At 35.5% G+C, this 25,800-nt stretch overlaps 5 protein-coding genes, 2 non-coding genes and 1 pseudogene across 10 annotated transcripts; all 8 read right to left on the bottom strand.

Moving 5' to 3' along the window:
• Positions 1-472: 472 nt before the first annotated feature.
• On the bottom strand, positions 473-2,471 carry lin-56. The gene is made up of 4 exons (NM_063845.5): positions 1,535-2,471; positions 1,235-1,441; positions 1,074-1,178; positions 473-1,018 (listed from the first exon to the last, which is right to left on the bottom strand). Exons 1-4 carry the CDS (start codon positions 1,706-1,708, stop codon positions 536-538), a joined length of 969 nt encoding a protein of 322 aa, NP_496246.1. The 5' UTR covers positions 1,709-2,471; the 3' UTR covers positions 473-535.
• On the bottom strand, positions 2,256-4,212 carry ZK673.2 (putative adenylate kinase isoenzyme ZK673.2). Its single transcript, NM_063844.7, has 5 exons — positions 4,060-4,212; positions 3,803-3,993; positions 3,571-3,669; positions 3,402-3,520; positions 2,256-2,722 (listed from the first exon to the last, which is right to left on the bottom strand). Exons 1-5 carry the CDS (start codon positions 4,199-4,201, stop codon positions 2,605-2,607), a joined length of 669 nt encoding a protein of 222 aa, NP_496245.1. The 5' UTR covers positions 4,202-4,212; the 3' UTR covers positions 2,256-2,604.
• A 2,850-nt stretch (positions 4,213-7,062) lies between these two features.
• On the bottom strand, positions 7,063-9,332 carry ZK673.1 (the record flags this gene model as incomplete). 2 transcript variants are annotated; one of them, NM_001267319.3, is made up of 4 exons in its annotated part: positions 7,063-7,570; positions 8,043-8,120; positions 8,174-8,261; positions 8,949-9,332. In NM_001267319.3, the coding sequence occupies 4 exons, from the start codon at positions 9,136-9,138 to the stop codon at positions 7,462-7,464; spliced, it is 465 nt and encodes a 154-aa protein (NP_001254248.1). The 2 variants fall into 2 exon arrangements, with proteins under 2 accessions (NP_001254248.1, NP_001254249.1); NM_001267320.3 differs by lacking the exon at positions 8,949-9,332 and having other exon boundaries at positions 7,335-7,570; positions 8,174-8,246.
• A 261-nt stretch (positions 9,333-9,593) lies between these two features.
• ZK673.12 lies at positions 9,594-9,704 on the bottom strand (annotated as a pseudogene). Its single transcript has one exon. A coding segment is annotated over exon 1 (111 nt).
• Positions 9,705-9,960: 256 nt separating this feature from the next.
• On the bottom strand, positions 9,961-12,202 carry E04D5.4 (ShKT domain-containing protein; the record flags this gene model as incomplete). 2 transcript variants are annotated; one of them, NM_001267317.2, is made up of 6 exons in its annotated part: positions 9,961-10,142; positions 10,523-10,600; positions 10,653-10,740; positions 11,399-11,445; positions 11,499-11,586; positions 12,027-12,202. In NM_001267317.2, the coding sequence occupies 6 exons, from the start codon at positions 12,190-12,192 to the stop codon at positions 10,034-10,036; spliced, it is 576 nt and encodes a 191-aa protein (NP_001254246.1). The 2 variants fall into 2 exon arrangements, with proteins under 2 accessions (NP_001254246.1, NP_001254247.1); NM_001267318.3 differs by lacking the exons at positions 11,399-11,445; positions 11,499-11,586; positions 12,027-12,202 and having other exon boundaries at positions 10,042-10,142; positions 10,653-10,725.
• Positions 12,203-12,390: 188 nt separating this feature from the next.
• Positions 12,391-16,343, bottom strand: cut-4 (Cuticlin-4). Its single transcript, NM_063841.5, has 7 exons — positions 16,226-16,343; positions 14,355-14,590; positions 14,146-14,285; positions 13,757-14,099; positions 13,457-13,709; positions 13,056-13,376; positions 12,391-12,775 (listed from the first exon to the last, which is right to left on the bottom strand). The coding sequence occupies exons 1-7, from the start codon at positions 16,332-16,334 to the stop codon at positions 12,654-12,656; spliced, it is 1,524 nt and encodes a 507-aa protein (NP_496242.2). The 5' UTR covers positions 16,335-16,343; the 3' UTR covers positions 12,391-12,653.
• Positions 14,793-15,016, bottom strand: E04D5.7. The gene has a single exon (NR_051603.1). It is a non-coding gene; the product is annotated as an Unclassified non-coding RNA E04D5.7 (non-coding RNA).
• A 115-nt stretch (positions 16,344-16,458) lies between the features above and the next one.
• 21ur-13326 lies at positions 16,459-16,479 on the bottom strand. The gene has a single exon (NR_051602.1).
• Positions 16,480-25,800: the final 9,321 nt, after the last annotated feature.

Raw genomic sequence — 25,800 nt, 5'->3', positions numbered from 1 at the left:
ATATTAATTGTGCAAAAAATAGATATATTGTAATTTCACAAGATTTTGACATTTCTTATTAAAGGCGCACGGATTCATCCAGATGGGTCTCGGCACGATAAAAGTTGATGGTATTATTTTTTGTGGCAGCTTTCTAGTTTATTCTCCTTGCATTTCTCAATGAAAAAACATAGTTTTTTGCGAATTGTGTTGCTTTCTTTTTATTTCCTGGCCGACAAACAGAAAATCACACATTTTTTGATGAAAAAAAATAGTTTTTGTAATGCGAAAACTGATTTAAAATAATTTTTAACAGAAAATGGATCAAAAACGGCAAAAACTTTTTTGCGTGCCAAGACTCATCTGGATAAATCCGGGCGCCTTTAAGAGGCACATCAAAATCATGCGAAATTACAACAAGTCCTGAAAAATTTATAGATTTGTGCACTCTGGAGGCTAAAAGATTCGATTCAATGTATTGGTTGTGCAGGAAAATTGTTATATGGTTTTATTGACAAAAACAAAAAAAATTTCCAAAACGTTTGATTAAATAAATTCAGGCTTCATCATCCTCGCTGTCGGTGATCGGCGCCCAGTATCCCTCTTCTTCAACGTAGTCCTTTTTTCCTGGCTTTTCATACTTTTTGTCTGAAGCTTCATCTTTCAATTTGTTGCTATATTTGTCCATTTGCTCCACTTTTTCAGGAAAACCATTTTGCTGCAGTTTTTGGGACGAATCAATTATATCACTTGAAGAAAAGTCGGATATAGTTTTGTCAAGTTCATGAGTTTCAATTGGTTCCAGTTTTACCTCCACTAGGTTTTCAGAAAACTTCGATTTCTCTGCAGCTTCTTCTTGTGGGCTCTCCATTTTAATTTCTACGTTTTCTGAATCCATTTCTTCAAAACATTCATCAAAATGAGAAGATTCTTTATCCTTTTTGTCGTCATCAATTTCACCAAAAGTATCCAAAAATGATTGCAATATTGATTTAAAATTGCGCACATCGAACTTTGTGAACTGCTCGCCCAGGGAAGACTGAAAATTTTTATTTTAAATTTAACTTTATTAAATTTCCAATTAAATAACTTACTCGAATCATCGTGTAGACTTTGCACCAACGATTGGCAAGACTGTATTTTGCATGATGAGCACAGTAGGTGTTCTCGATTTGCAGTCCTTCGAAGATGACATGGAACTGGAATTAAATCTTTTTTTTTAATTTTTTCCTTTTCAATTTAAATTAAAACTTACAATACTGTTGAAATGTTTCGTGCATGCTCGAAGACTCTCCTTTCGAATTTGATTAACTGCATCACTTGGATCTCTACAGTAACCAATTACTGTCGCTGTGAGAATAATTGAAGCATTATCGATGCTTAATGTCACTGCGGAATCTGATTCAGTTTCCATTCCACACACAATGCAACGAATCGGTGATTTTAGCAATAATTGTTTTTCCTGAAATACATGTTTTTAAATTATAATATTAAAACTATTTACTTTTTCAAGTCTCTGCAAAAAATCTGCAAAAAAAAAATAAATAAAACTCACAATTTCTGGAACCGTTGGAATTGGAGCCGTGGGATTCAAATACGCAAAGAACTCCAAAAAGCTGTCCATATTCACTATCGTCGCATTCTGCCCAGTCTTTTCGATGAATTCCGCCAATAATCGGACAGTAGTTTTGTTGAATTCAGCGGTTCGGTACATAGCATGGTGATCCATTTTTTAAAGGTTTTTTAATTGTAAAAATGCCACAAAATATCTAGTTTTTTGCAATATAGATTGTAAATTAAACGAATGAAGGAGAGAAATCGGGAAATTTCGTTTCTCTCCTCTGCGTCTCCCATTTCTTTTGAATTTTCAACAGAGCGCGTTTGCACTCTCTTTACTTGAACATATTTTTTGCGAGGACATTCATTATTTCCTTAAATATTACAGACTCGAAATGTTACAATTTTTCGTTAAAAATTTGGTACTTGGTCTCGACACGACTAATTTATGTTTAACGAGAAAAAGTATGCGCCTTTAAAGAGTACTGTAGGTTGAAACTCTCGTTTATTCCCAATTTTTATCGATTTTTTCGATTCTCACGATGTGTTAAAAATTAATGTCTTTATATTGTTCAGTTATCGAGAAGTTGTCGTGTCGAGACGAGGTACCGTATTTTCAGCGAAAAAGTCGTCTCTCTCTGTCTTCTCTTCTATCCTGTAAACATGAAGCCTACGGTCAAAATCCGCAAATGAAGAACTTGAAAACAAATTTTAGAAATATGAAAAGATTTTCATTTACACGCAAAAATACCCATAACTTGAAGAGAAGAAAATAAGAAAACAAATAAATGAAAAATCATGTGTATAAAATCATGTGTGTCGTGTCGAGAAAAAATTTAAGAAATATTGGATTTCAAAAATCCGTTTTCAGATATAGGAAAATTGTTGGATAACAGGGGAAAACATGGGGCAAACCGAAATAAAGCGTTCATGGAGAAAGGAAGAGAGAAGAAAAAACAGCAGAATTAATTCGATTTTCTAGGGAGACTAACCCGTAATCAAATGGTTCAATGGGTGTTCAAAGGTCTGGATGGTTAGAGAAATAGGATACAGTATTCAGTGTAGAACTTATGCGTATGCAGTTCTTGGAGTTGTCGTCAAAAGATCACGACGCATCACTTCGGCAACCGACTCGAATACGGCTTTCGATGATTCACCAGACATTGTGATGCACTTGTTTTGCTTCCTGGAAATGAGAAAAGTGTTAATTAAGTAAATTTAGCTATTTGCCAATAACGCTCTCAAACAATGTCAATGAGATCGTTTTTTCAAAAAATAGCTTACTTTTATGAAAAAAAGGTACAGGTTTGTTGAAGACAGAGGTTTCAATCTTGAAAATTAGGCAGTCTAATCTAATTTTTGATCATCTAAGTTTTCAACAAGGATACTTCATTTTCTTGAAAGTGAATTATTTTCTGAACAACGGTCACATTTTTTGATTACCCATAAATGTATATTACATAGAAGTGGAATTTTGAGCGAAATATACGGTACCCGGTCTCGACAGGACAAACTTATGTTGAATGGAAAAATGTGTGTGCGCCTTTAAGGAGTACTGTAGTTTCAAACTTTAGCCGCAGCGGAATTTTCATTGATTTTTCGAATTTTTTCATTTAAAATATAAATATTTATTTGCAAAAACAAATTAAACGAACGTTTATTACAGTTAAAATTCGCATCCAACTAAAAATTGTCGGTTTTTGGTTTAAAAATTACAAAATTTCGTGTATGGTTAATAGGAGAAATTTTTAAACCCTATTACGTAATGGAATAATCGCCGAGGCAAAATAATTGCTTCGAAGAATTTTTATGTTTTTTTTTCAACATTTCAACATTTTTTATAGATTTTCAAAAACAAAACTCACTTATAATAGTCCAACACCTTGTTTTCTGTCTTATCGTAAACCTCAAGCCTCCTTCTTGCCACCTCCAACTGATCCGTGCTTCGCTTGAACAGTGGCTCTCCCGTGATATCGTCTTTGCCCTGTAAATAATTCATTAAAACAGGAATTAATTTTTTTAAAATCGGCTGACCTCCTCCTTTGGTGGATTCACTTCCAAATTGTATGCTCTTCCGGATGCTGGATGCACCAATTGCTTTGACAAACGATCGATGAGCACTTTGCGAGGAACCTTTAAAAATATTTGTTTTTTTTTCGTTTCTTGTTTAATTTTATTTCAAAAACCCACTTTTAAAAATTGTTTTTTTTTTCAAAAACCCACTTTTAAAAATTTTTGTTTTTTTTCAAAAACAAAAAACACAAACCTTCAATTCAACGATCAAATTCAACGGCGCCTGCTCTTCAACCATTTTCAGCTGGCTCATGTTTCGTGGATATCCGTCGAGAACGACACGTGGTCCTGCTTTAAGCATCTCCGCCAGTATGGCTCCGTTCAGAATACTGTCTGGAACGTGCTCGCCCTTGTTGAGGAACGATTGTGCACGAACTCCGAATTCTGCAAAATTTTAATGGTTTTTTTAAACTAATTTTCTTTTAAATGGCAGAAATTATCAATGCTTACCTGTCCCTCTGGCAATATGATCGCGAATAAAGTCTCCAGCAGCGAAATAATTGAATCCTAGGGGTTCGAATTCTCGCACGAGCATTCGTGCAATTGTTCCCTTTCCGCTGCCAGCAGCACCACTCAAAAGCACTCGATACATTAGTTTTTCGGCTGAAAAAGTGGAAATTAAAGTTCTGAAAATCATAGAATAGAATAATAAAGTATAAAGAAGCAATTAAAATTGAGTAAGGATGAATGTAATAAAAGAAAATCCCAGAATTATATAGTTTTAAAAGGCTTCTGACTAAACGTATCAGTAAAACTAGAAGGTGATAAATATATTATTTTGAGAAAACTTGAGAATAGTTCAAGCAAATTTGCAAAGAAAAGAACATATGTGTTTTAAACTCCACAGATATCCGATTGCAAGCAGAAAACGTGCCAAACTCAACGAATCTTAAACTCTAACCGAATGAGTTGAAAAACAGAGAAAAAAAAAGAAGAAAAATGTTGGCTACCAACAATTTAAAGCCATCCATGCAGTGGTCGTCATGAGAAGAAAGACGCAAATGACGAGTGATTTGGCGGAGGAACAGAAGAAACAGGCCGAAAGAACGAGCAGACGTGTGACTGTTCATGGAATATCACAGTTGACCAGACTGGATGGGAAAAAAACATCGAATCATGAGCTTCTGCCGTTCTTTCTCACATTCTTTAGACGTTCCATGTGCACTGAGATAGGACATATGATTCCAAGAAATATGCGAATTTTCTATCAACAACGTCAGTTGGTTCGAAAAAATTTAACAACTGGAAGCATGTCAATGTGACGCCACGAGAATGGCTCGTCATCAAACATTTTTTCTGCAAAAATGATAAGAAAATGAGTGCACACCACATGATTAGGCTTCATCATGGTTTTACACTATGATAACATGGGGGAAACCGATCGACGAATCAAATTAAATCACGATGAAGAGATACGGAAAAACAGGTTCTACAGGGTGCAAAGAACCTAGGTCATTCTTTCGTATGTACTAGATAACCATAATATTAATTGCTGGTGGTTTATTGCAGATTGTGAATCGTGAGGAATGTATTCATGAGAAGATCAAGGACTTTTTCTACAATATTCAGCCAATACATCGGAGTTAACTCTAAAGACAACTATGTGATGATAGAATCAAGATCACCAGGAGCCACGTGAGCAATGGCACCTGATCAGTTAGAAAGCTAGAACACCAACTGATGCCATCGAAACTTTAGAGGTTAACGGATATCCGACCTCCTTCTGGCGCCAAACCAAACCATATGATAAGACAGCAAATACGACCTCTTGGCACCTGAACAGTATGTGTGCTCCTCCGCTCTCTGCATAAAAATGAAATTAAAGCAAATATTTGCCGATTGGAAGCTTGAAAACTCTAAATTTACACACTCTCCACTTTTAAATTTTCACGTGAGCATTTTCCTAGAGAATAAAGAAATTGATTACTTAAAATTGGAATAAAGTGTTCAAAATGGAAAATGGTTTGACAGACATATAAATGAAAAATAATAGCGAAATTTCATTCGACCTTCACACTTGTTTGGCCTACACTGTCACATTACTGGTATAAACTAACAACATGATGTCATCGATGAAAGATACTTTGGACTATTCCATAGAACTAAAATTTTAGGATAGATATTTTAAAAACTAGATTATTTGGATTAGAGTAACTCAAACTTTAGGGAAGTTTGCACGGACAACTTCATTTAATATTATTCAATTTTTACCAGCGAACATTCAAAAAAAAATTGTTTGAAATATTTCTGTGATCTTTGTGATAAAGCGGTTTGACAAAAACGTTCGTCGGGTCAGATGGAAAAACGAAATTCAAAGTTTAAAATCGCAATTTCTCTCCGATCGGTTTCTGACAGAAAGCTCACATGATTTTTCTTCGTTGTTTCGTTTTTCGCCTCCCGATCACGTTGGCAATGAAAGAGTGAATAAATGATCACAAGGAACGATCAAATCTCAAAAATAGGAAGATAAGAGGATAACAATAATGTTTTTGAGAATAGAAACTACGGGAAGTTTAATATGTTTGTACAAACGTTTTCTGACGTCAATTTTAGTTATTTTGATAGGAAAGAAACGAAGAAACAAAGAAACAGAGATGACTAATGTGAAAAAATAAATTTTGGATCGTGAATCATCATATTTCTAATGCTTAACATTAAAAAAACGTACGTACGAACTGGAAAATCTAAAGAAACTGAGAAAATTAACTGATTTCGTCTCTAGTTTTCAAAGAAATCATTAAAAAAAAGCATGAGATCAGAGAAAAACATTTTAAATTTACTTGAAATATCAGAACTGAACCAACTGCAACTGTTAACAATCCTAACTTTAGGCCACACAGCAGAAACTAAAATTTCCTGCGGAATTTCGTAACTCGCAAGTAGCAAGGAACACACTAGACTAGCGCTCTGCAAAAGAGACGGGCGGCACGGGTGTGAGATGAAGAGACACAGGCAAAACGAGTGTTTTGGGGAAACACCCGCGTATTTTTTCCCCGCTAGCATGATGCAAAAATGTGTGGACTGAAAAAGTGAGGATTTAGCGTGATTTGCGGAGGAAAAAATGACTAAAATTTGAAGAAAACACGGAGATTCTACAAATATAGAATAAAAAGCTTGTAAAATCGTTTTTCCCTCAAAAATGTGGTTTTCCCATTTAAAATTACTGCAGTATCATTAAAAACTATGAAGATAAATATTTGAATTGAATTATTTACGGAAAAAATAAAAAAATTTATGAATTTTCAAAGAAAAAAGGGAAAAATAGAAGGAAAACGAATAAATTCAATTAAAATTGTTTTCAGAAAGTTTCGAAAAAATGTTCTGTGCAAACCACCGTCACGGTGTTTGCACAACAAACAACATGTTTGACGATAGTTATGAGGGTACTGTAATAAAGTTTACACGCCTGGGATTTTTTAAAATTTAGGTCATTTTTTAGAATTTAGGGTAATATTTAAAAGATATCACACTTTATTTCATCATGGTTTATGAAAAAAAAACAATATAAATATTTGCAAGTTCTTTTTTATAAAATTTTTCTTGTAAACACTCACACAAATAAATTTCACTGTTGATAAAATCTAAAAATTGAAAAAAAAATAACTTCAAATATTGACAGATGGCTCGGCAAGCTTGGCCAACTGTTTCTCCATAGACTTCCCTCTCTCGACCTAATCACGTGTAAAAACAGAGGCTCAAATGAAAACGGAACTTTTCTCCCAATTTTATTGAGCAAGAAACAAGAAGAAACCGAGATAAAAAACGAAAGAAGCGAGTAGCCAGACGAGCAAAATATTTACAGATTTCGACGGAAAAACACTTCTCGCCCGGGTATAGGTTCCGGGCCGATGATCAGCATGTTGTCGTACAGAGTTTACACGTCTTCGCACAGTATTGTTTTTTGTTGGCACAGTCGTAGAATGTCGATGAGCAGAAGCCGTTTTTTTCCCAGTTGGCGCAGCTATAAGAAAATTTAGATAAAATGAGTTAAAGACAACAATGACTGCTTTCCTGTAAGGCGACGCCTACTTTGCCTACTTTTCACTTTTTTGTGTGACAATTTGATTTTGGGAAATTTAGAATTTTGGCTAATCTCCATATTTGAATAATCACGCTGTCTCTAACCCCCGCCTATTTTTTTTGCCGCACTTTGCAATTTTGGAGCAAACTTTTCTAATTTTTGTTTTTTTTCTCGCATTTAATAGAGTCTTACAAACTTTTGGTTCCACAGAATTTTTTGCAGTAAGTTTTAGAAAATATGAAAAAACCTGAAAATAAAAACTTCTCATGGATTCGAGAAGGATTTTTCATGTTTTCAGATTCAGCAAAAAATTAATGATCAATTTTTTTCTAGTTTATGCAAAAATTAAAAAAAAATAGGCGATAGGCAGGTATGCCTGAAACCGTGCCTGGTCTTCAAAACAAGAACTCACTTGGTTGAGCTATCCACGCATTGGACTGGAGCAGCAGTGGATCCACCACCACAGAATCCACAGGTCTTTGGACAAAATCTGAATAACTTTCAAATGTTTCAAATTAAAATTTAAAAAGTTTATAAACTCACTGCTGGAGTAGTGGAGTATACTTGGCGTTTGAGCACAAAGAGGTATATTGGGTGCAATCTGTGTTCGGATCATCTGCACAAGTTGACGCTGAAAATGGTTCACACTTTGAAAAAAGGCACAATTTGAGAAATTCGAAAAATTAAGGCGATCATCAAGAAAGACACGGCACACACGTGAGCTCTCCTAATTTCCGTTATCAGTAGGGGGAATTGTGCTTTTTGATTGTGACCTTGCTCGTCAGCAATCATTCATATTTATGGTGATTAGCTCCGTTTTGGCGGGAAAAGAAAACGATTGGAGCCGTCAATATGATTTTTGATTCATATTATCCTGTGGTGTTTTAAGGAAGAACTTTCTAGTCCATCACGGGATTTAAATATTAGAAGACAAATGTGAAAATTTAGTTTTTCGAATAATTAACAGTTCATTGGTTTAGATGTTTTGAGAAAGTAGAAATATTTCTCTATATTTATATATAAATTTTCGTTTAAAAAAAACTTCGACACAACGATGAGAAAAGGCGATTTCGAAAATATTGATTTGGTAAAAAAAAAACTCTCTCTGGTCCCCTCCTAATAAAGTCCCTGATCCAGTGCCTGATGTTAACCTTACCAAAGTGGACTTGAAAAGTATGGTATGACCTGTATTCAGGCGGACCCCATGCCGTTTGAGCTCCGACAACTCGTCACATAAAACTGTGAGATTGCCAAACAACCCGCTTGGTATACAGCTTCAGATAAATTAACAAAATAGAAAAATCCCACAAATCCTGACCTGTAGTTGCTCCGCTCGCTGCAGTGGTTGCTCCACTGACAGTAGTTCCCCCAGTAGCTGTGGTCCCACCAGTTGCAGTTGTTCCGCCCGTCGCCGTTGTTGCAGCAGTAGTATCAACCGTTGTTGAGTCTTGAGCAACAGAATATGTAACGAGAAGAGCAATACAAAGAGTTGATTTTAGACTCCACATTTTCAGCAAATTTGAGAATTATCTAGTCTTCCTTAGGGTTTTATAGTTTCACAGTTTATAATTTTCATGATTAAACTTTCCAACACGGTAATCGGGTTTAATACGATGCAAAATTTTGAATCGGAAACGAGCCAAAGCTAACACTTTAGGCCGATTGACCCTGAACTACGCACCAGCATTTGCGAATGGAAAAAAAGAATTGAAATTTCATTAAATTTAATACGTTGAAGTTGAAAGCGACGAAGTTTTACATGAAAGGTGTTGGGCACTCGGCAAATTATAAATATGATACCAAAGAAACAACTACAAGTTCTAATACACAATGATAAAGTGATAAGGTAGACAATGATATGAATGGTCGGGGGGAAAGCGAACAGATGAAATAATATATTCTGCATGGGCAGGAAAATGGCAAGAGTTTTCAGTGAAAGAAATATTGAAATGACAATTAGAAATTATGGCTTGAAAAAAGCGGTTTGTGCAAGAATTTGTCGTTGTTTCTGGACAATCACGATGAATATGACAACGGTGGTTGCAAACATAAGGCAGAGGAGAATTAGGGTGAACTTTTTAGTTTCATTTTATTTCAAATTATATAAAGAACAGTTCCCATCGTAGGCACAAACGCCGGCCAACTGTCAAAGCTTTCTTTTCAGATGAATAGGCAAACTTAACCCCAAAAAGATTATATCAAAATGAAGTGAAAGAGGATGGTAGGCACAGGATAATCTTCTAGGAACGACGGAATGCGGAAAGTTTTAAGAGGAAACATTGTTCTAAGACCATTTTTTGAGGAAAAAAGCGGGTCATGCTCGCTCTGAATTGTACGTTAAATTGTTTTATCGAGTAAGAAACAAGTCGAAACCGAGATTTAAAAAAAAAGAAAGAATATCGATCAGCATGTTATCGAACAAAAGTTACACGTCTTCGCACAGAATTCTTTCTTCGTGGCACAGTCATAGTATATCGATGAGCAGAATCCGTTTTTATTCCAGTAGGCACATCTACAAAATAAATATGAAATCGCATAATTTAATAAAACATATTTAAGCTAAGATTTAAATCGCACTTACTGTCAATTTTGTAGTTTTCAAAATTTGTTTGATAGTGAGCCTAAAACAAGTAAAGCAGCACGAATAAATAAAAATTCTAAAACTATTGAAATTGAAGGTCAAAAATAATTTGTCAAAATGGATTTTCATTAGGCACAATGATGCCTGCTCGCTTCGCTTGTTTTTAAGGCAACATTTGCCCAATCGAAAATCTACGGCAAAAAGCTTTGCTCAATGATCAACAACAAATCAAATTTAAAAAAAAACCCAGAAAAATTGGCAATGGGCCTGGAGGGGTACCCGTCGCCATGCATTTCAAAATAAGAACTCACTGGGTTGAGGTATCGACGCATGCGACTGGAGCAGCAGTGGATCCACTACCACAGAATCCACAGGTCTTTGCACAGAATCTGAAAACTTTTCAAGTGTTTCAAATGAAAAATTAAAAAGGTAATAACTCACTGCTGGAGTAGTGGAGTATACTTGGCGTTTGAGCACAAAAAGGTATATTGGGTGCAATCTGTGTTCGGATCATCTGCACAAGTTGACGCTGAAAATGGTTCACACTTTGAAGAAATACACTATTTGAAAAAGCAATGCCTCTAGTAGCAACGTAACTGTGACTTTATGAACAATTTTATGAAAACGTGAAACGCTAGTCCAAAGGCACACACTTTTTTCCAGGTGGGTCTCGTCACGTTCTCCGACTATTCGGTGGTTACATGTCCCAAATTTTGTCAATTAATTTAATAGGTGTAAAAACTGAGCCATGTACAACTTATAATCTCAAATTTTACAGACCATGCTTCATGATATGCTGCATATGGACATTTTGCGTCGGAACTGGCACATGTAGTCTAAGTGACCCACAGATGTGATTCGCGAATCGTGTATGTAGCGTATTTTTCTAGATTCGCAAAAACTTTAGTACAGAAAGTTTTTGCAAAACTCGAAATACACCCTTCAAACACGCGAACTGCTTAGCAGCTGTGCAATTCCTAAAATCGAGTGAAGACACTCTGACTTCTCGTAGTATCATATAAATTGTGGCATCGTGTACTTGAAATTATAGCCGCATCGTGGTCAACATGGAAAATACGGTATAATAAATTCTGTTATTCATTTCTGTATAGACACACAATAATTTTTAGAACATGTGTACTTTTTTGTTTCAGATTGAAGAATGCAATTGATACAAAACACTATACCTGTTGTTGTTTCTTCAGCACAAAATCCACAGGTCATCGGACAGAATCTGAAGCATTTTAAAGTTTTCAAGCTTACACATCAAAACGTGTAAAAACGAACTCCTGGAGAAATGGAGAATATTTGGCGTTGGAGCACAAAGAGATGTATTGAGTGCAACCTATGTTCGGATCATCTGCGCAGATAGTCGCTGAAAATGGTTCACAATTTTCAAAAAGAAACAAAAATTAAGGCAATCATCAGCAAAAAGGCAAGCTTCACTAAATTCTGTTATCAGTGCGAAATTGTGCTCTTTCATTATTACCTTGCTCGTCAGTTATCATTCTTATATACAGGGTGTCCCATACTTATGCGGACCAGAGTTTATCTCACAAATACTCCTTTTTTGCACGAGTAGAAATTTTCAAGATTTGTTAATTGACTCCGTTTTAGCGAAAAAAAAAATGTTTTTATGATTTTTTATTTACATTAAACCACGATTTTTGAAGCTAAAACCTTATCTCACTGCTGAGAATGGACACTTCTTGTGTCCATTCTCGTGGTTCACAATGTTCATTTTAGAACATATGTGCGCTTTCTTTGTTTTCAGTTAGAAGAACTACATAAGTTGATTTTAAAAAAACACTATACCTGTTGTTGTTTCATAGAAGAACGAGCTAGAAACATCACCCAAATCCTGACCTGCTCCCCTGACAGTAGTCTCGCCAGTAGCCTTCGTTACAGCGGTAGTAACAACGTGAGAAACGGAAAATGTGACGAGAAGAATAATGTGAACTGTTAAATTTATACTCCACATTTTAAACTTTTGATAAAATATCTGAGAGTTATCTATTTTTCACATGGCTTTTATAGTTCCAAAAACTTATTTCACAATATCATTTTCATGATTAAACTGTTGAACAAGATAATCGGGTTTAAGACGATGCAAACATTCTGAGTCAGGAACTAATACCTTAGGGCGATTGATCTTGAATTACGCATCTTCTTTAGATTTGCAAATTGATGTTTCATTAAATTTAGTACGTTGAAATGATGAAAGCGACGAAGTTTTACATGAAAGGTGTTGGGCACTCGGCAAATTATAAATATGATACCAAAGAAACAACTACAAGTTCTAATACACAATGATAAGGTGATAAGGTAGACAATGATATGAATGGTCGGGGGGAAAGCGAACAGATGAAATAATATATTCTGCATGGGCAGGAAAATGGCAAGAGTTTTCAGTGAAAGAAATATTGAAATGACAATTAGAAATTATGGCTTGAAAAAAGCGGTTTGTGCAAGAATTTGTCGTTGTTTCTGGACAATCACGATGAATACGACAACGGTGGTTGCGAATAGAAGGCAGAGGAGAATTAGGGTGAAGTACATTCGAGCTGAAAATATTATTTTTTGAGAATAAGCCGATTTCACAGCAGCACGGTTCGAAGTTATACGAAGTTATATTAGTTCAACTCAAACTATTTTATAGTAACATAACAATTTTCCGATTTATTATGGTTCCAAATTTATACATTGACCTTGTCGATACATAAAATTGTCATCAACAAGCTGACAATTTTTCAAGCGGATTTATTTATTAATCGCATCATTTTTAAACACTTCCTATTTATCAATGATCAGTAAGTTAGCAAAATTATTTCAATATCAACTCACATGTTGAGAAGCATGTCTTCTCTTGACTATTTCTAGCTTCTCTCAACGCCCTTGTTGCTCCATGATCTCCTGCATTCGTCGTCTCTCCGTCTTCCATCTCCTCCAAACCAAACACTAGAATACCGCGTTCCGGCAAATCAATATCTCCTACAGTAACCGGTCGTTTCTTGTTGCTTGCATTAATTTGTTCAGTTGATTCAACAACATTTCTTTTGATAAGTCGACTATAAACTCCGTCTTCGGTATAGGCAGCAGACGTTGTGAATGGTTGTTCGGTGTCATTGAAGCCAACAATACCGTCGTATGCGTTTTCTGGGGTTTCTGGAAATTTATAGTAAATTGAAATGTGAAATGTTTCATTCAGAGTTAGATTTGTGTCTAATACATCAAAAAATACTTACCAGCAATGTAAATTGGCTGTGGCTCAGGATATCCGTTGTCAATATCGGCACCTGGTGGTGGTGGAGCCGGGGATGACGGGTAACTAGCTGGAGCTTGGGTTGTTGGAATTGGATATCTACTTGAAGCCACTGGATAGTTGGCTGGACGAGTTGGGTATCCAGACTCATGGCTATCATATGGATATGGCTCGGCGGTTTCTGTAGTCTTCTGGGCTGGCTCCACAACGTACTGAGATGTCGGGCATTGGGGTTGCTGAAAAATTTATCAACTAGACTTTTGCAAATCTAAAATTGTCCTACGGTATTTGAACATCCATAATTTACGTCTTTGATTGTTAATTGAATTTGACAATTGAAATAAAGCCCAGCTTTGTCAGCAAATTTGAAGACTGGTGCGAGTTTTCCAGCTGTCAAGTCAGAGGTGTACTCAAGATTCTGAAGGATCACCCCATCTACAGAACATCCATTGGCATCAATGACAGTTACTGGTGGTCCACCTTGTCCATCATAAACCGTACATGAGTGAACTTTCATACAGTACACATTCTCAAGTTCAGCAACGCAAGTCCATTTGTGATAGACTTGATCTCCGATTCGAGCGTACTTAATAGGTGATCCACCGGCTTCATTGAGGATTTCATATCTTTAAAGGAATCTCAGAAAATCGGTATATAAGTGAAACAACTTACCTGCATACTGGAAGTTGTGTCTCACTTTCCAAGAGCTGAGTAGTCAGAGCACTGATATCAACGTGATTATGAACTTTCTTGGTTCCCTCCACATAGAAGCAGCTGACACGGTAAGCACGGTCGATTTTTGTAATGAAGATCTTCAATTTGTAAGAGGTTTGAATTATTAAAATCCAAGTTCACTTAGAACTAGAAGTTCAGATACTCACCGAATGGAATGAAATAATGACAGTAGCCGAGATTACGACACCATTGATCTCCCGCTGCCTTCTGACTCCACATGAATCATGCCGGACCTCGAATCGGTGTCCAGTCTTTCCATCACCAACAGTCATACATGATGGTTCCGACACGTATCCCTTCACGAACACTTTTCCGTTGAAAGAGTTGCGAGTTTTGAACAGAAGAGAAATTGACGCAGTCTCACATACAACCTCGGGTTCACCTGAAATTGAACAGTTGATGAAGTTGGGCAACAGGTTACAACATAATTTTTTGGAAATAGTAGAAGGTTTGCATGTACCTCCGCGCCTGCCTACCGCCTATTTAATAAAATCTGGTATGAAGTGTGATGTAATTTCAAAAATTAATTGCAGGTTGCACGGCAGTTTACACTTTTTCTTCAAAAGAAAAACCTAGTAAATTTATTATTTTTCAAAATATAAAACACACTGAGCTTTAACTTTGTTATTGTTGTTAATTACTTCTATATATCCGTAGGTAAATCTTGTCTAGTTATTTGTTATGAATTTAAATATCAAAATTCGAATGCAGTACTTTTTCCTGCCCCCCCCCCCCCCTTCTTGTTTTTTTTGTACCAGACAACCTCTACGCCAATTTCCCTCAAAACAGAATATATTTGCCATTGGGAAAGCCGTTTTGCCAAAAAACCAATTCCCTGTCTTCAAACTCTAATTAAAATGGTTTGAAGCAAGAAAGGGCGGCTAGTCAGAGAAGGTCAAATTTCTATTGAAACATGTGAGTAATTTCCGACGATTTCCCGCATACCACCGTTACTTTATATTTCTTGGTGGTCGGCAATATATATTTTTCTTGTAATGAAACTTGTTTCAATATATAAGTTTCCGTTTCAAAGTAGTACAAAGACTATTCCCCCGCCTGGCCGAATTCTTCAAAGTCACAGCTTTTCGGGCGGTATAGATTCAAGATGATTTGTATGTACTTCTTATATTGAAGCCAAAAAAGTCTCTATGTCTCTATTGGTGCGAAATAATAATGCTGGACGCCCAGTCTGTCAGGGGGGATAACCAAAGTTACGCAATGAAAATGTCTTCGGCGGGAAAAAAAAAAATAGAAAGTTCCTAGTGAGACAAAATGGTAATTGGCGGGAAAAGAAGGTGATCGGATGAAGTGATCCAGAAACATTTTTGTACAAAGCAAGCATGTCTAGAATATTGAAGTTTGGTGTTTTTATATGGGCTAGAAATTTGGAATTATAATAAAAGCACTACTGAAAGTTTGAAACTTTATGGTTATTGCACGATTATCCCCAAAAGTAAATCTCTCAGAAACATCGAATCAACGATCGGAGAGTTTCCGAACTTGATAGTAGGTTTCAGATTTAGCCTAGTCTCGTTTTTCAGAGTTTTCAAAACCTTAAAGAGACAGGGATTAGCAAGTCTTTCACACTGGTTGCCGAAGTCTACAAAAATATAAAAACAAATATAGGAAGTCTTGATTTAAAAATTATTAAGTTGCTGCAAACTATCTATCTCAAACCTTTGCTCTTATCAAAACTCCATAACCATTCAAGGCCCCCAATGATTTGCATAAATATGTGCCCTTGGCAAAAGGTATCTAGTTAATTTCTAATTAAAACTATCCCACCACCACCCTTCAATTCTTTCATGGCAAGTCGGCTAGGCATCGCAAAAAACCATTACCTTAAAAAAAGCAGAATCTGTAAGACAATGTCCATTCGGACATGACAAGTCTTATTGGTTCTTTGTGTCTTTTGTCTATTTTTTTCTGTGGAATATAATATACGATAATTATTACTAGATTTGATGGCCTTGGTTTTTGGTCTCTGTATATACAGAGGTTGAAAAATTGTACATACCTATCAGTGAATTATCAATGCTGACTGTCGAGGATGGAGCAGTTGAGTAGCCACAAAAGCATAATGTAGGTAGAAGGAAGGCTGCGAGGATTCGAGTAAAATGGAACATTACCTGAAATTTATGAAAACATTTTATGGGAACTAACAAATGTCAAAAGAAAGGGAATATAAAAAAAATCAAGAGAGTAGAAATATGGAATATTAACGACTCCAATTTTTATCCAGAAATAATACTAAACCTAATTGATTTGAGAGCAAAAGTTGAAGGACTAGTGACTGATATATATGCCATGTTTGAAACAAGCTGAGACTTATGTACATATTAACTATTTTACCCGTTTTATCAAAACAAACAAATTTGAAATATATGAAATACAGTTCTTTCAGACTTTGTTGAACTTGAATAATCAGCGTTTCCAATGGATTTTTTGGAAGTACCTAGTTTCAAAAATGCTCTCAAACTTTTTAAGATTCTAAACATTTCAAAAATTCCAGCAAAAATTTAAGAATATAAAACTCAAAATTAAAGTTCAAACCATCGCCAATCAAATCGAACTTCAATAACTAAGTTCTCTAACAGGGATGCCGTGCGGCAAGATTGGGCGGAGTTTCACAGAGGAAATGCAAATGTGGAAAGTTTTTCAAAAAAAACGGAATGGGCGGTTGCAGTGAAGGTGGAAGCAAGCTTGATCTACCTTTTCACTTATAAAATGTAAATCAAAGTCTGATTATCGAAGGTGCACAGTGGGAAGTCGTCTCTCCTGACATCTCCTCAGAGAAGGGCAGCAAAAATGGAAATTAAATACGACGGCATTCATATTGTGGAAACATGGCATGAAACATTGGGAGGAAAGTGGCGTTCAAATTGGAAATTGATTTGGATTTGAAAAAATGAGGAAAAAGTGGAAAAAAGTGGAAAAGAAAAGGTTGATGGGAAATGTGACATGGTTAGAAGGACAGAAGATTAAATTTTATGGAAATAACTTTCGGCTAATCAAAGTTAGGAACCTTTTTTAAAACATATCACGAGAATGTTTTTGTGATTAGATTTTGAAACTTTGAGTGTGTTCTAAAAGTAAATATTTTGCCAGCTTATATTTTGGTTTTCTGTGGTTCTTGCAAAAAATGTCAACTAACAAAAAATTAGAAAATAATTTTTCCAGATATTGGAAGCTAACATTTTATGATAAGCCTTCAAGGCGTAACTCGCCTTCAAGGCGACCTATGCCAATAGTTTCAAATTTAAATCCTCTGGAAACAATTGATTTATGCAAATTTTTAGAAAGAAATTGTATTTAGAACCTAAACTACACCGGCAGAAACTTTTTCTAGACTTCTAGCTTAATATTTACAAATTTTGAAAATTGGCAAAGTAGATTTTGTTGAAATTGTATGAAAATTGCGGGATATTTTTTTAAACTGTTAACAAATAAGGAAACCTGAACTACAGGTTTTAATTTTAAAAAAACCTAATTCACGTTATCGATAAAGCGTAGTTTAAAGTAGAAAAGCTTTTTGGATAACCTTGGATTTTAATCGGATTACCAAAAGTCCATCCACCGGACAAAAACAAAATCTCAAGTGAAACTATGATGGTGGTTAGCTAATACCAAAACCATGAAAGTGAGTGCCATTCTCTCATTTTGTAAAAGAAGGCGGAGTTATTCACCACGGTTCCATCCCCGATGTCTATTTCTCAGAAGGAAAATGGTGTACCATGCCATAATAATTGGCACCGTCTGTGTGTGTGTCTTCATGTCCAACTAATAGACACCGTCCTGGACCGACTGGGAAGTCGTTTTTTGGGTGAAAGAAAGCAGGAAGACGAAGAAAGTATGGAAGAAAGTAACAATTCTTTTAGTCATGAAACCGACAATTTTGAGATACTACCTCGAAAGGTAGTTTCAGTTTCAGCAAAAGTGAAAATGTTGCGTTAATGGAGTGGACACTAAATGATAGGTTATTGAAGAAAAGAGTACTGCAAATGGTTACGTAAGTGAATCAAAAATAGGTTAGATTTCAGAAATTGTATAGTGTTTCTAAAAATGCAAAAAATATGGCGAAAATATATTTGAAAAAATTTTAGTTGTGATAATTCCTTTTTTTGAAGTTAGGTGCTCATAATCAATTATTTCAACTTTTGAAAGTAGATTCATTTTGGCAGTAGGGCCTACTGTAGGCACAAGATAGGTGGGCAGGCAGGCATGAAATTAGTGTCAGGAGGGCGGTTAGCTCAAAGTAAAACTGAACTGTCTGGAATCCCAGAATTCGTATGAAAATCGGCAATCTTTTTACTAACCGGAAAAAATATAATACCTCTTTCAAAATTAATATACAAATTTTTTCGGAATAACATTTAAAGTTACTTAAAAAATTAAAGTAGAGACTCATAGTAACGAATATCCAGAGCATCAGTAAATTTCATCAGCTTCTCAATTTGTGTTTGTCAAAAATGGGATAAGTCTGAAGGTATGCGTTTACCAAAAATCAAATTTTTTCCATATTTAGTGTACTAGCAAATTATAAGACTTATTTAAACATTGAAATTGAAAATTTCGAAATAACCATGAAAACAAAAATTGAAAAAACATTTGTAACTATGCCCTTTAGCTATGCATAGCATAAAATCCTCGAATTCGAGTATAACGAGAGGGGGCCGCATGAGTGTCTAATCCAATAAATCAGTTACGTAAAAGAAACGTTGCCGCCCAGTCAGTCACGAAGCCAGTGAGAAATAGATGCAAAATGGCGATCAAAACTGAAAATCGGATAAAATGGTTTCGTGTGTGTGGGTGCCCCCGTTCCAAGCCAGGTTCTGCAAAAGATGTGAAGAGGAGGAGGTGGATGGCTTGCGCAATTCAAAGACTGAACTACAGTTCAAGCTAAAATGCAGATTTTACATATTTTTACTAAGGAGCCGAGGAAGTTCTAGAGCACAAAAAGGCATATATACTAAAAAGGAGAATAAGGCATAGAACCTCTATCTTTAGAGTTTTAACCCGGTTCTCATTGAATTCGGAAACGTAGAGAGAGTTACATGAAAATAGTAATGAAACTAGGTACAATATCGACATTAGAGGATACATCATATGAGGAACTTTTAAATAATATTCATATTTATCAAAATTCTAGTCCTTATCGAAATCCCGTTCCTACTGCAAAAAAGGGTAAAACGATTTAATCTGCACCTGAGGAACTGCTGCAGATGCTGCTGCTTCACCACTTTTTTTCCCCTTTTTATATCTGATCTTGTGGCTGTTTGTGTTGTTTTGGCACTTTCTCCATTCTTTTCCTTTACTCAACCAATTTCCGTGTCAAACTGTTCCTGACAGTATTTCACTTTTCGATGTGCATCACACACATTTTTGTTTTTCGCTTCGTGTCGGGACCAGTTTTCAGACAGTTTTCTTGAATTACTTGTTGTACCCGGACGGGAACTCGTAATGTTATTTGAGTCAGGAAGAGAGGAACATTGAATTTCCAATTCATAGTGTTGGAAATAGTGACATTTTAAAAAGAACTCCAAGAAACTTTTAAACTCATGTCTAAAAATTTGTAAAAGGATGCGGCTTTTGTAATCACCCCGAATAGACTTCGAGACTTCCTGAAGCCTTCTGCAAAAATGAAATTTAAACAAAAATTGCTAATTGGTAAGATTTTCTTGAAATTCGAACTTCCGAATTTTAAATATTATATTTCGATTTCCAGTTTCGTGTTTTATTTATGTATTTTCTATCTGTTTTCCAGCCAGTTTTTCCAGCTCATTTGTTTTTGGTGGTGGGGCCACTATTGAAATTAGGTTCCTATTTTTCCATGAATTCCGAGTAATTTTATTGTAGGTAACCTCTAATATTAAGCGAGCAGAAAGGAGAAGCAGACAAGTTGGAAAACTGATTTGTTTGCCTGGAACGCTGTAAATTGGTAAATGATTTCTTGAAATTTTATGTTTTCAGTTTTGAAAATTTTTCAAAATCACATGTTGACTAGTTTGATTCATATAGTATGCTAGAACCATATGACTGATGCAAATTAAGATTTAAAAACATTTTTATAGTTAAAAAAAATTCCGAGTGTTGGGTTTACGCAGTTTTCAGAGTTCAAAAGTATTCTAACTTTCTTTTTTTTTTTAATCAAGCAGCTTTTTTATATTTTTGCAAGTTTTTTGCCACAATTTCCTACCCAAAACTTTTATCACCCAATTCGAATGCATTCGTGTTCAAAGTGCTCTAATATTCCACCTTGCTAAGCACATAAAACAGCATTCTTATTGACATTTCTTGTGTTATTCATATTAGAAAACTGAGCAAAAAATGGACAAATTTTTTATATGCATTTTCATATTTTTCATATTTTCCGTGTAGTTTTCAACTCTTCTTTCCGTTTTCTTTCGAACTTTTACATCATCGAATTCAATTTTCGCAGTCTCTCTTGTAAGCGCTTTTCCACCCTTTGAACACCTTTGGGCAACGCCACTTGGGGCAAAAAAAGATGAGTGGATTTTTATATATCTATGGACGGAAAATTGAGGAAAACGAGCCGACGATGGAATGACTAGTCCTCGTTTTTTTTTCTTCGTTTTTTGTGAATTTTTGTGGTGAGAGCAGAAGCAATGTCCCCTACCACAAATTTTCAAATCTCTGACCAGTGAAAAATGTAGTTTTTTGATTGATTGAGACGATAGAATTGAGCAGGAAAATCTCACTTTTTGTGTTGTTTTCTTAATTTTGCCATTTTTAGATTTCCGGGTTGCCTTTTTAAATTTTGGAGTAGCGTGGACTGTGATTTTACTTTAAGTACCCGAAATTGTCTAAAATTTAGAAACGACACGAAAAAATAAAGAATTACAAATTCAACTTTTAAAAACGATTTTTTTCAATTTTTTCAAAGTTCTCCCTTTGCTCCCGAGTATATGAGCCATCCTATGACTAACAAATTTAAGCTTAAATTGGAGGAGAAGCTCATGTCCTTAAATCTACTCTTACCTGAACCAAGCCTGAATCCAAACTCCCAGCTTATATTGAAGTCCAAGACTATTTACCCATAACCTATCCATCACACGCATCTCTAAAAATGAAAAATAAAAAGCCGAACTTCAAACATCTTGGATCGACAAACATCATCATCTTCGTCATCATTTTGACCTGAATATTTTCAGTTCGACTTTCCACGTCTTCCGCTCTATTGTTAGAGAGACCCTTGCCTCATTTTTGAACTTTTCACGAGTTGGAAACAAATCGTGAAGCTTCACCTATTGTTCGGCACACCACGGAGGAAGAATAGAAGAACACGGGGAGAGAGCAAGCAAAGTTTTACTTTCCCGGTCGTCTTTAGTACTTTTGTTGTGATATTTTGAAAGTTAGAAAGTCGGCGGTTCACTAATTTATATTGCCTAGGAAATTTCAAACGAATATATGAACTTCCTATTCATTTTTTCAAAATTCAATCTCGACAAACAATTTTTTCTGTTATACCGTATTGTTGACTTCTCCTACCTTCCAATTTCCCACCCCCAATCCATCTGCGTCTCTCAATTATCAACACCCTATCTCCCCCTTGCTTGCCAATTTGTTTCCTACATAAATTGGGTGGAATATGTTAATTGGTTCGGAAAAGGGGGGTCGCAGATTGTGTAACAATGCAATAGTTAGCCCGAGAAAAAATGGAATTAGAAAAAAAACTCGGCGACGTAGGCAGAACTGGATATGTGGGTGCGCAGAGATGGAAATCGAAATGAGGCGGCAAATGAGTTTTGACTGGCAGGCAATGGCAAGGTTGTCACACCTGTGTCAAGAGTATCAATTTTGGAATGGATAATAGGGATCCGAGCGGTTTTAGAAGCTAAAGCAAATGATAACCTAATGAAAAATATAGGCGTTCCGCGTAGGCATAAAATGCCTGCCGGTCATCAGGCAACCTATACACGCTAGCTACCATGTGAAGTACCAGAAGGGGTAGGCAGGCAGTCTGTGGATGTCCCCGCCTGTAGGAAGGGGTGCTAGGCAATCATAAATTTCCGGCAATTGCCGTAATTGCCGAAAGAAAAATTTTTAAGTGGTTTCTTTCTGTTTTTGCCTATTTACTTTCACATTTTTTAAAATTAAAAATTATGTTTGACAGTTTTCAAAAAGCTTATTCTTGCCTTGATTTCTTCCAAACCGTTCCATCATTTCTTGGCATCTTGAAAATTTGAACAACGACGGTTTCAGTCTTATTCTCGCCCTCTTTTTTTTTCGTCTCATAATTGTTGTATTTTTATGCCAATTCGTTGTTGTTTCGGTTTGAACAACGGACGCTAGTTTTCCTCGTTCATCTCCCCTTTCCAGATATTCTTAGATTGAGGAAGAAGCGGAAAGGGTGGGGACGACGGAAAAGGTGATTCAAATTTAAGTGTGGAGGTTGAAATAATTCAGGCATTTGTCCTTTTGTTTGCATTCGGGTTTAGAATTAGAATATTTGTTAGGCTTTAAGATTAAGGCTTTCAGAAATGAAAATCGCAAAAATCATTGCAGCTTCCTAGCAGGCAATCAATCGCTTTAAATGTTTGAAACTCATGTAGCTTTTTAGATGATTTTTTCAGATTCATAACAAATTTTGCATAGTTGAAGTCAGAAAACTTTTGTCAACTTTGAGCTCCTTTTGGGCGCAAAATGGCTCTATGGTGATCTAAATGCTCCAAATTTAAATTAAAATCTTGTCCAATGTAATTACTAACTGGCATTTTTTTGGATTTGTATTACATAATTATGAAGCCTTGAAAAGTATTTCAGCTGTCGAATTGCATATTTTCATTCAATTCATTAGTAATCTCGAGCCCAGATTTTGAATTACTATCTCTATTAGTATTGCACCCCATTGTTCAACTTTGACAGCTTATATCTCAATTATCGTTTGACCTATTCAAAAATTGTCAACTAACAAAATTTTTGTTAGTTCTTTTTCTAACAATTCGTAATTAATAATATATTGATATCTTCAGAATGAACCGAGATATAACGTTTCAAAGTAAAGTGGTGCAAAACTAATAGAGGAAATACGGTAAACTTAATTTCAATAAGCATTGAAAATCTCAGACAACATTAATTTGTCTCGTTCAAATTCTAAAATTTTAATCTTCGAACAAGCCTAACTTTGCTTTTTCAGTCTTAGGTTGTCACAAAGATTTTCAAAAAATCATTGTGACGTCCCAGTATTTTTTTTTGTTATAGACTCACTCTGTTTTCAGAACACAATTCATTTTTAAGTGCTGATGAATATTTTTAAACAAATTTTGAAAAAGTAAGTGTATCCTCTTGTGTGTGCCCATCTATGTCTATTTTTTCCAAAAAAAACCCGTCAGATTTTTGACCTTCCATCGGAAACCCGACCCACAGCAAAGTGCATCCGATTTCATTCTACAAGAAATGTGTTTCCTTCTTCCTTTTCTTGCCAATTTTTGCTCATTTCTCGAATCTTCACTAATTTTTTTCCGAATATCCCAGTAGATCACTAAAATAATGAATTTGATGCAGTGAAAAAGCTTGAAAGAAAGATTACGTAGTTTGTTTTTCTTGAAAATCCGAACATTCGAAAAAACTGGAATTCTAATAAACGGTTGTTGACATTTCAAAATTTGTTTAATTCATGTATATTGGAACCAATATATTAAAATTTAAAAAAAAAACCCTCATTTTCCTTTTTCTATTTTTCAAGACACGTATACCCATGAACCAAGTTTATCCTTACCCTTCCCCCATCCCTCAATTTATTTTCATTTCTTCGTTACCCCAAAACCTTGAATCCAAGATATTTTCAATCTAAACTCATTGTGGATAATCCTCTAAACTCTCAAAGACAATTTAGATCTTTCTTCTCGATTCAATTTCCCAAATTCTTTTTATTTTTTCATTTGTCAGGCGGCAATGGGTGGTGATGAGGAGGAGGAGTATCTAGATCTACTTGAAAGTGGTAATAGATGCTAAATCGGAAGGTTTTTGTTTCTGAAAATTGGTTTTCATTTTTTGGAAGCCTTTCTGGATAGCCTTTTTTGAAAGTTTTGTTTGCTTTTCACTTCTAGACAGAAATTTTTAGATAGAATGAAATTCTTTTTTTCGAGTTTTGATCTAGCTTCTTGTCCACATTTGACCCAAAGATATTGAGTTGGGCAAGCTTTTCGCAAATTTTGGTTTAAGCTTCGGTCCAGTTCAACCTAAGTTGTATCCTATTTTAGCAAAAACTTTGGCCCAAACTTTTCTTGTGTCGCTTTAAACTTGGGGTATACGAGAGTTTAGAGTTGAAACTTGGTTTAACTTCAACGCAGCTATACCCAGTATTGACCAAGTCTTGCCTCAAATCTGAAATTTTCCAGTTATTCAGATTTCTAGTTTAATCATATTTACCTCAAGTTTCCTAATAAAAACTTTTTAAAAATATCCCATAATCTTTGCTGATTGCCAGTCAAACTTGTGCTTTAATCGATCACGTTTCAAATTCATACAGCAGCCCACCCAATTTGCTACACCTCCACCAGGCTAATTCAACTTTCAAACTTCCGCGTCAGTTTGTCACATATATTATTAACAAGTGGAACTCTACTACTTCAAGTTTCAAGCGCAAGTGGGACACCACTCGCGTGTGGGACACTACTTTGTTGAGTTGATGTCAAATCGGTTGGCGGAAATCACGTATTGCTCCAGTTGTCGGTTATGTTGCAATTTCTAAAATCCTGGAGCAGCTGGTAAAGATAGGCTTCCAGTTAGGCTTGATAAAGCTGACATGTCTTCTTAGAGACATATCACGGTGATGACCCTTTACTGTAAGGAAAGTTCGCAGTACCGCAAATGAGGAAATTTTTAAAAAATGTCATTTTCCAATGCAACTTTTTCATAGGAAATAGTGCTCAATTTACCACAAAATTCCTGGAAACGCCGGGCATTGAAATCTTTCTAACATGTTGGCTTTCAAGATTTAGCTAAATTTCCGATGTACGTGTTTTGTGGAAACGTTTGTGGAAAGTTCCAAAATGAACACTTTCTAGCGTTCTATTCAAATTTAAATAACAAAAACAACATTCATTCCTAAAAGTTGCAGCATCACGTGGCTTCCTACTTCCGATGTCAAACTTGTCCTGACACCTACCGTAATCCCCTCATCCATATCACTTCATCATTTCCAGTTTACTTTTAGCCCAATTTTCAGCATCTCGCCTTGTCATCTAGTCTCTTCATCTTTCCGCCATTTTCCTTCCTCGATGGACCAATTTTCAGCTATCTCCTGGGACATATTTGTGTACATTTATGGGGTGTTCTCTCTCTCTATCTTTACTCTTCCGTCTATGTCTGATATCACAGCAATATATCTTTTCACCCCCTCCGAAATATTTTAATCTTGTTTTTCATCGGTTTTGATCTCAAAAATGTTTTAGGAAACAAAAAAATTGGAAAACAAAACCTTTCGGATTCTTGCGATAAGTACCGTATATTTCGGGAATTTCATCGTTTGATTTCTCATCACTTTTCCTGGAATTTCACATTTTATTAGTCGGCCTTGATTCTTAAAACTTTCTCTCGAAAACTTCAAATTTATTAGTTTGAAACCTT

The sequence above is a fragment of the Caenorhabditis elegans genome, chromosome II (assembly GCF_000002985.6).
Source record: "Caenorhabditis elegans chromosome II".
NCBI lineage: Eukaryota > Metazoa > Nematoda > Chromadorea > Rhabditida > Rhabditidae > Caenorhabditis > Caenorhabditis elegans.
Note: the sequence above shows the minus strand (reverse complement) of the source record. Positions and strands in the feature narration are given on the sequence as shown.

What these genes read in the sequence shown, in the direction of transcription:
- ZK673.2 (NM_063844.7), bottom strand. Translation starts at nt 4,201, where the DNA reads ATGTATCGAGTGCTTTTGAGTGGTGCTGCTGGCAGCGGAAAGGGAACA. An exon ending in ATTTGATCGTTGAATTGAAG is followed by an intron (nt 3,670 to 3,802) that starts GTTTGTGTTTTT and finishes ATATTTTTAAAG; the next exon opens with GTTCCTCGCAAAGTGCTCAT. An exon ending in AAGGTGTTGGACTATTATAA is followed by an intron (nt 2,723 to 3,401) that starts GTGAGTTTTGTT and finishes TCTCATTTCCAG; the next exon opens with GAAGCAAAACAAGTGCATCA.
- cut-4 (NM_063841.5), bottom strand. Translation starts at nt 16,334, where the DNA reads ATGTTCCATTTTACTCGAATCCTCGCAGCCTTCCTTCTACCTACATTA. An exon ending in ACACAACTTCCAGTATGCAG is followed by an intron (nt 14,100 to 14,145) that starts GTAAGTTGTTTC and finishes ATTCCTTTAAAG; the next exon opens with ATATGAAATCCTCAATGAAG. An exon ending in ATTATGGATGTTCAAATACC is followed by an intron (nt 13,710 to 13,756) that starts GTAGGACAATTT and finishes TAAATTTTTCAG; the next exon opens with CAACCCCAATGCCCGACATC.
- lin-56 (NM_063845.5), bottom strand. Translation starts at nt 1,708, where the DNA reads ATGGATCACCATGCTATGTACCGAACCGCTGAATTCAACAAAACTACT. An exon ending in CGAAACATTTCAACAGTATT is followed by an intron (nt 1,179 to 1,234) that starts GTAAGTTTTAAT and finishes ATTTAATTCCAG; the next exon opens with TTCCATGTCATCTTCGAAGG. An exon ending in AAGTCTACACGATGATTCGA is followed by an intron (nt 1,019 to 1,073) that starts GTAAGTTATTTA and finishes AAAAATTTTCAG; the next exon opens with TCTTCCCTGGGCGAGCAGTT.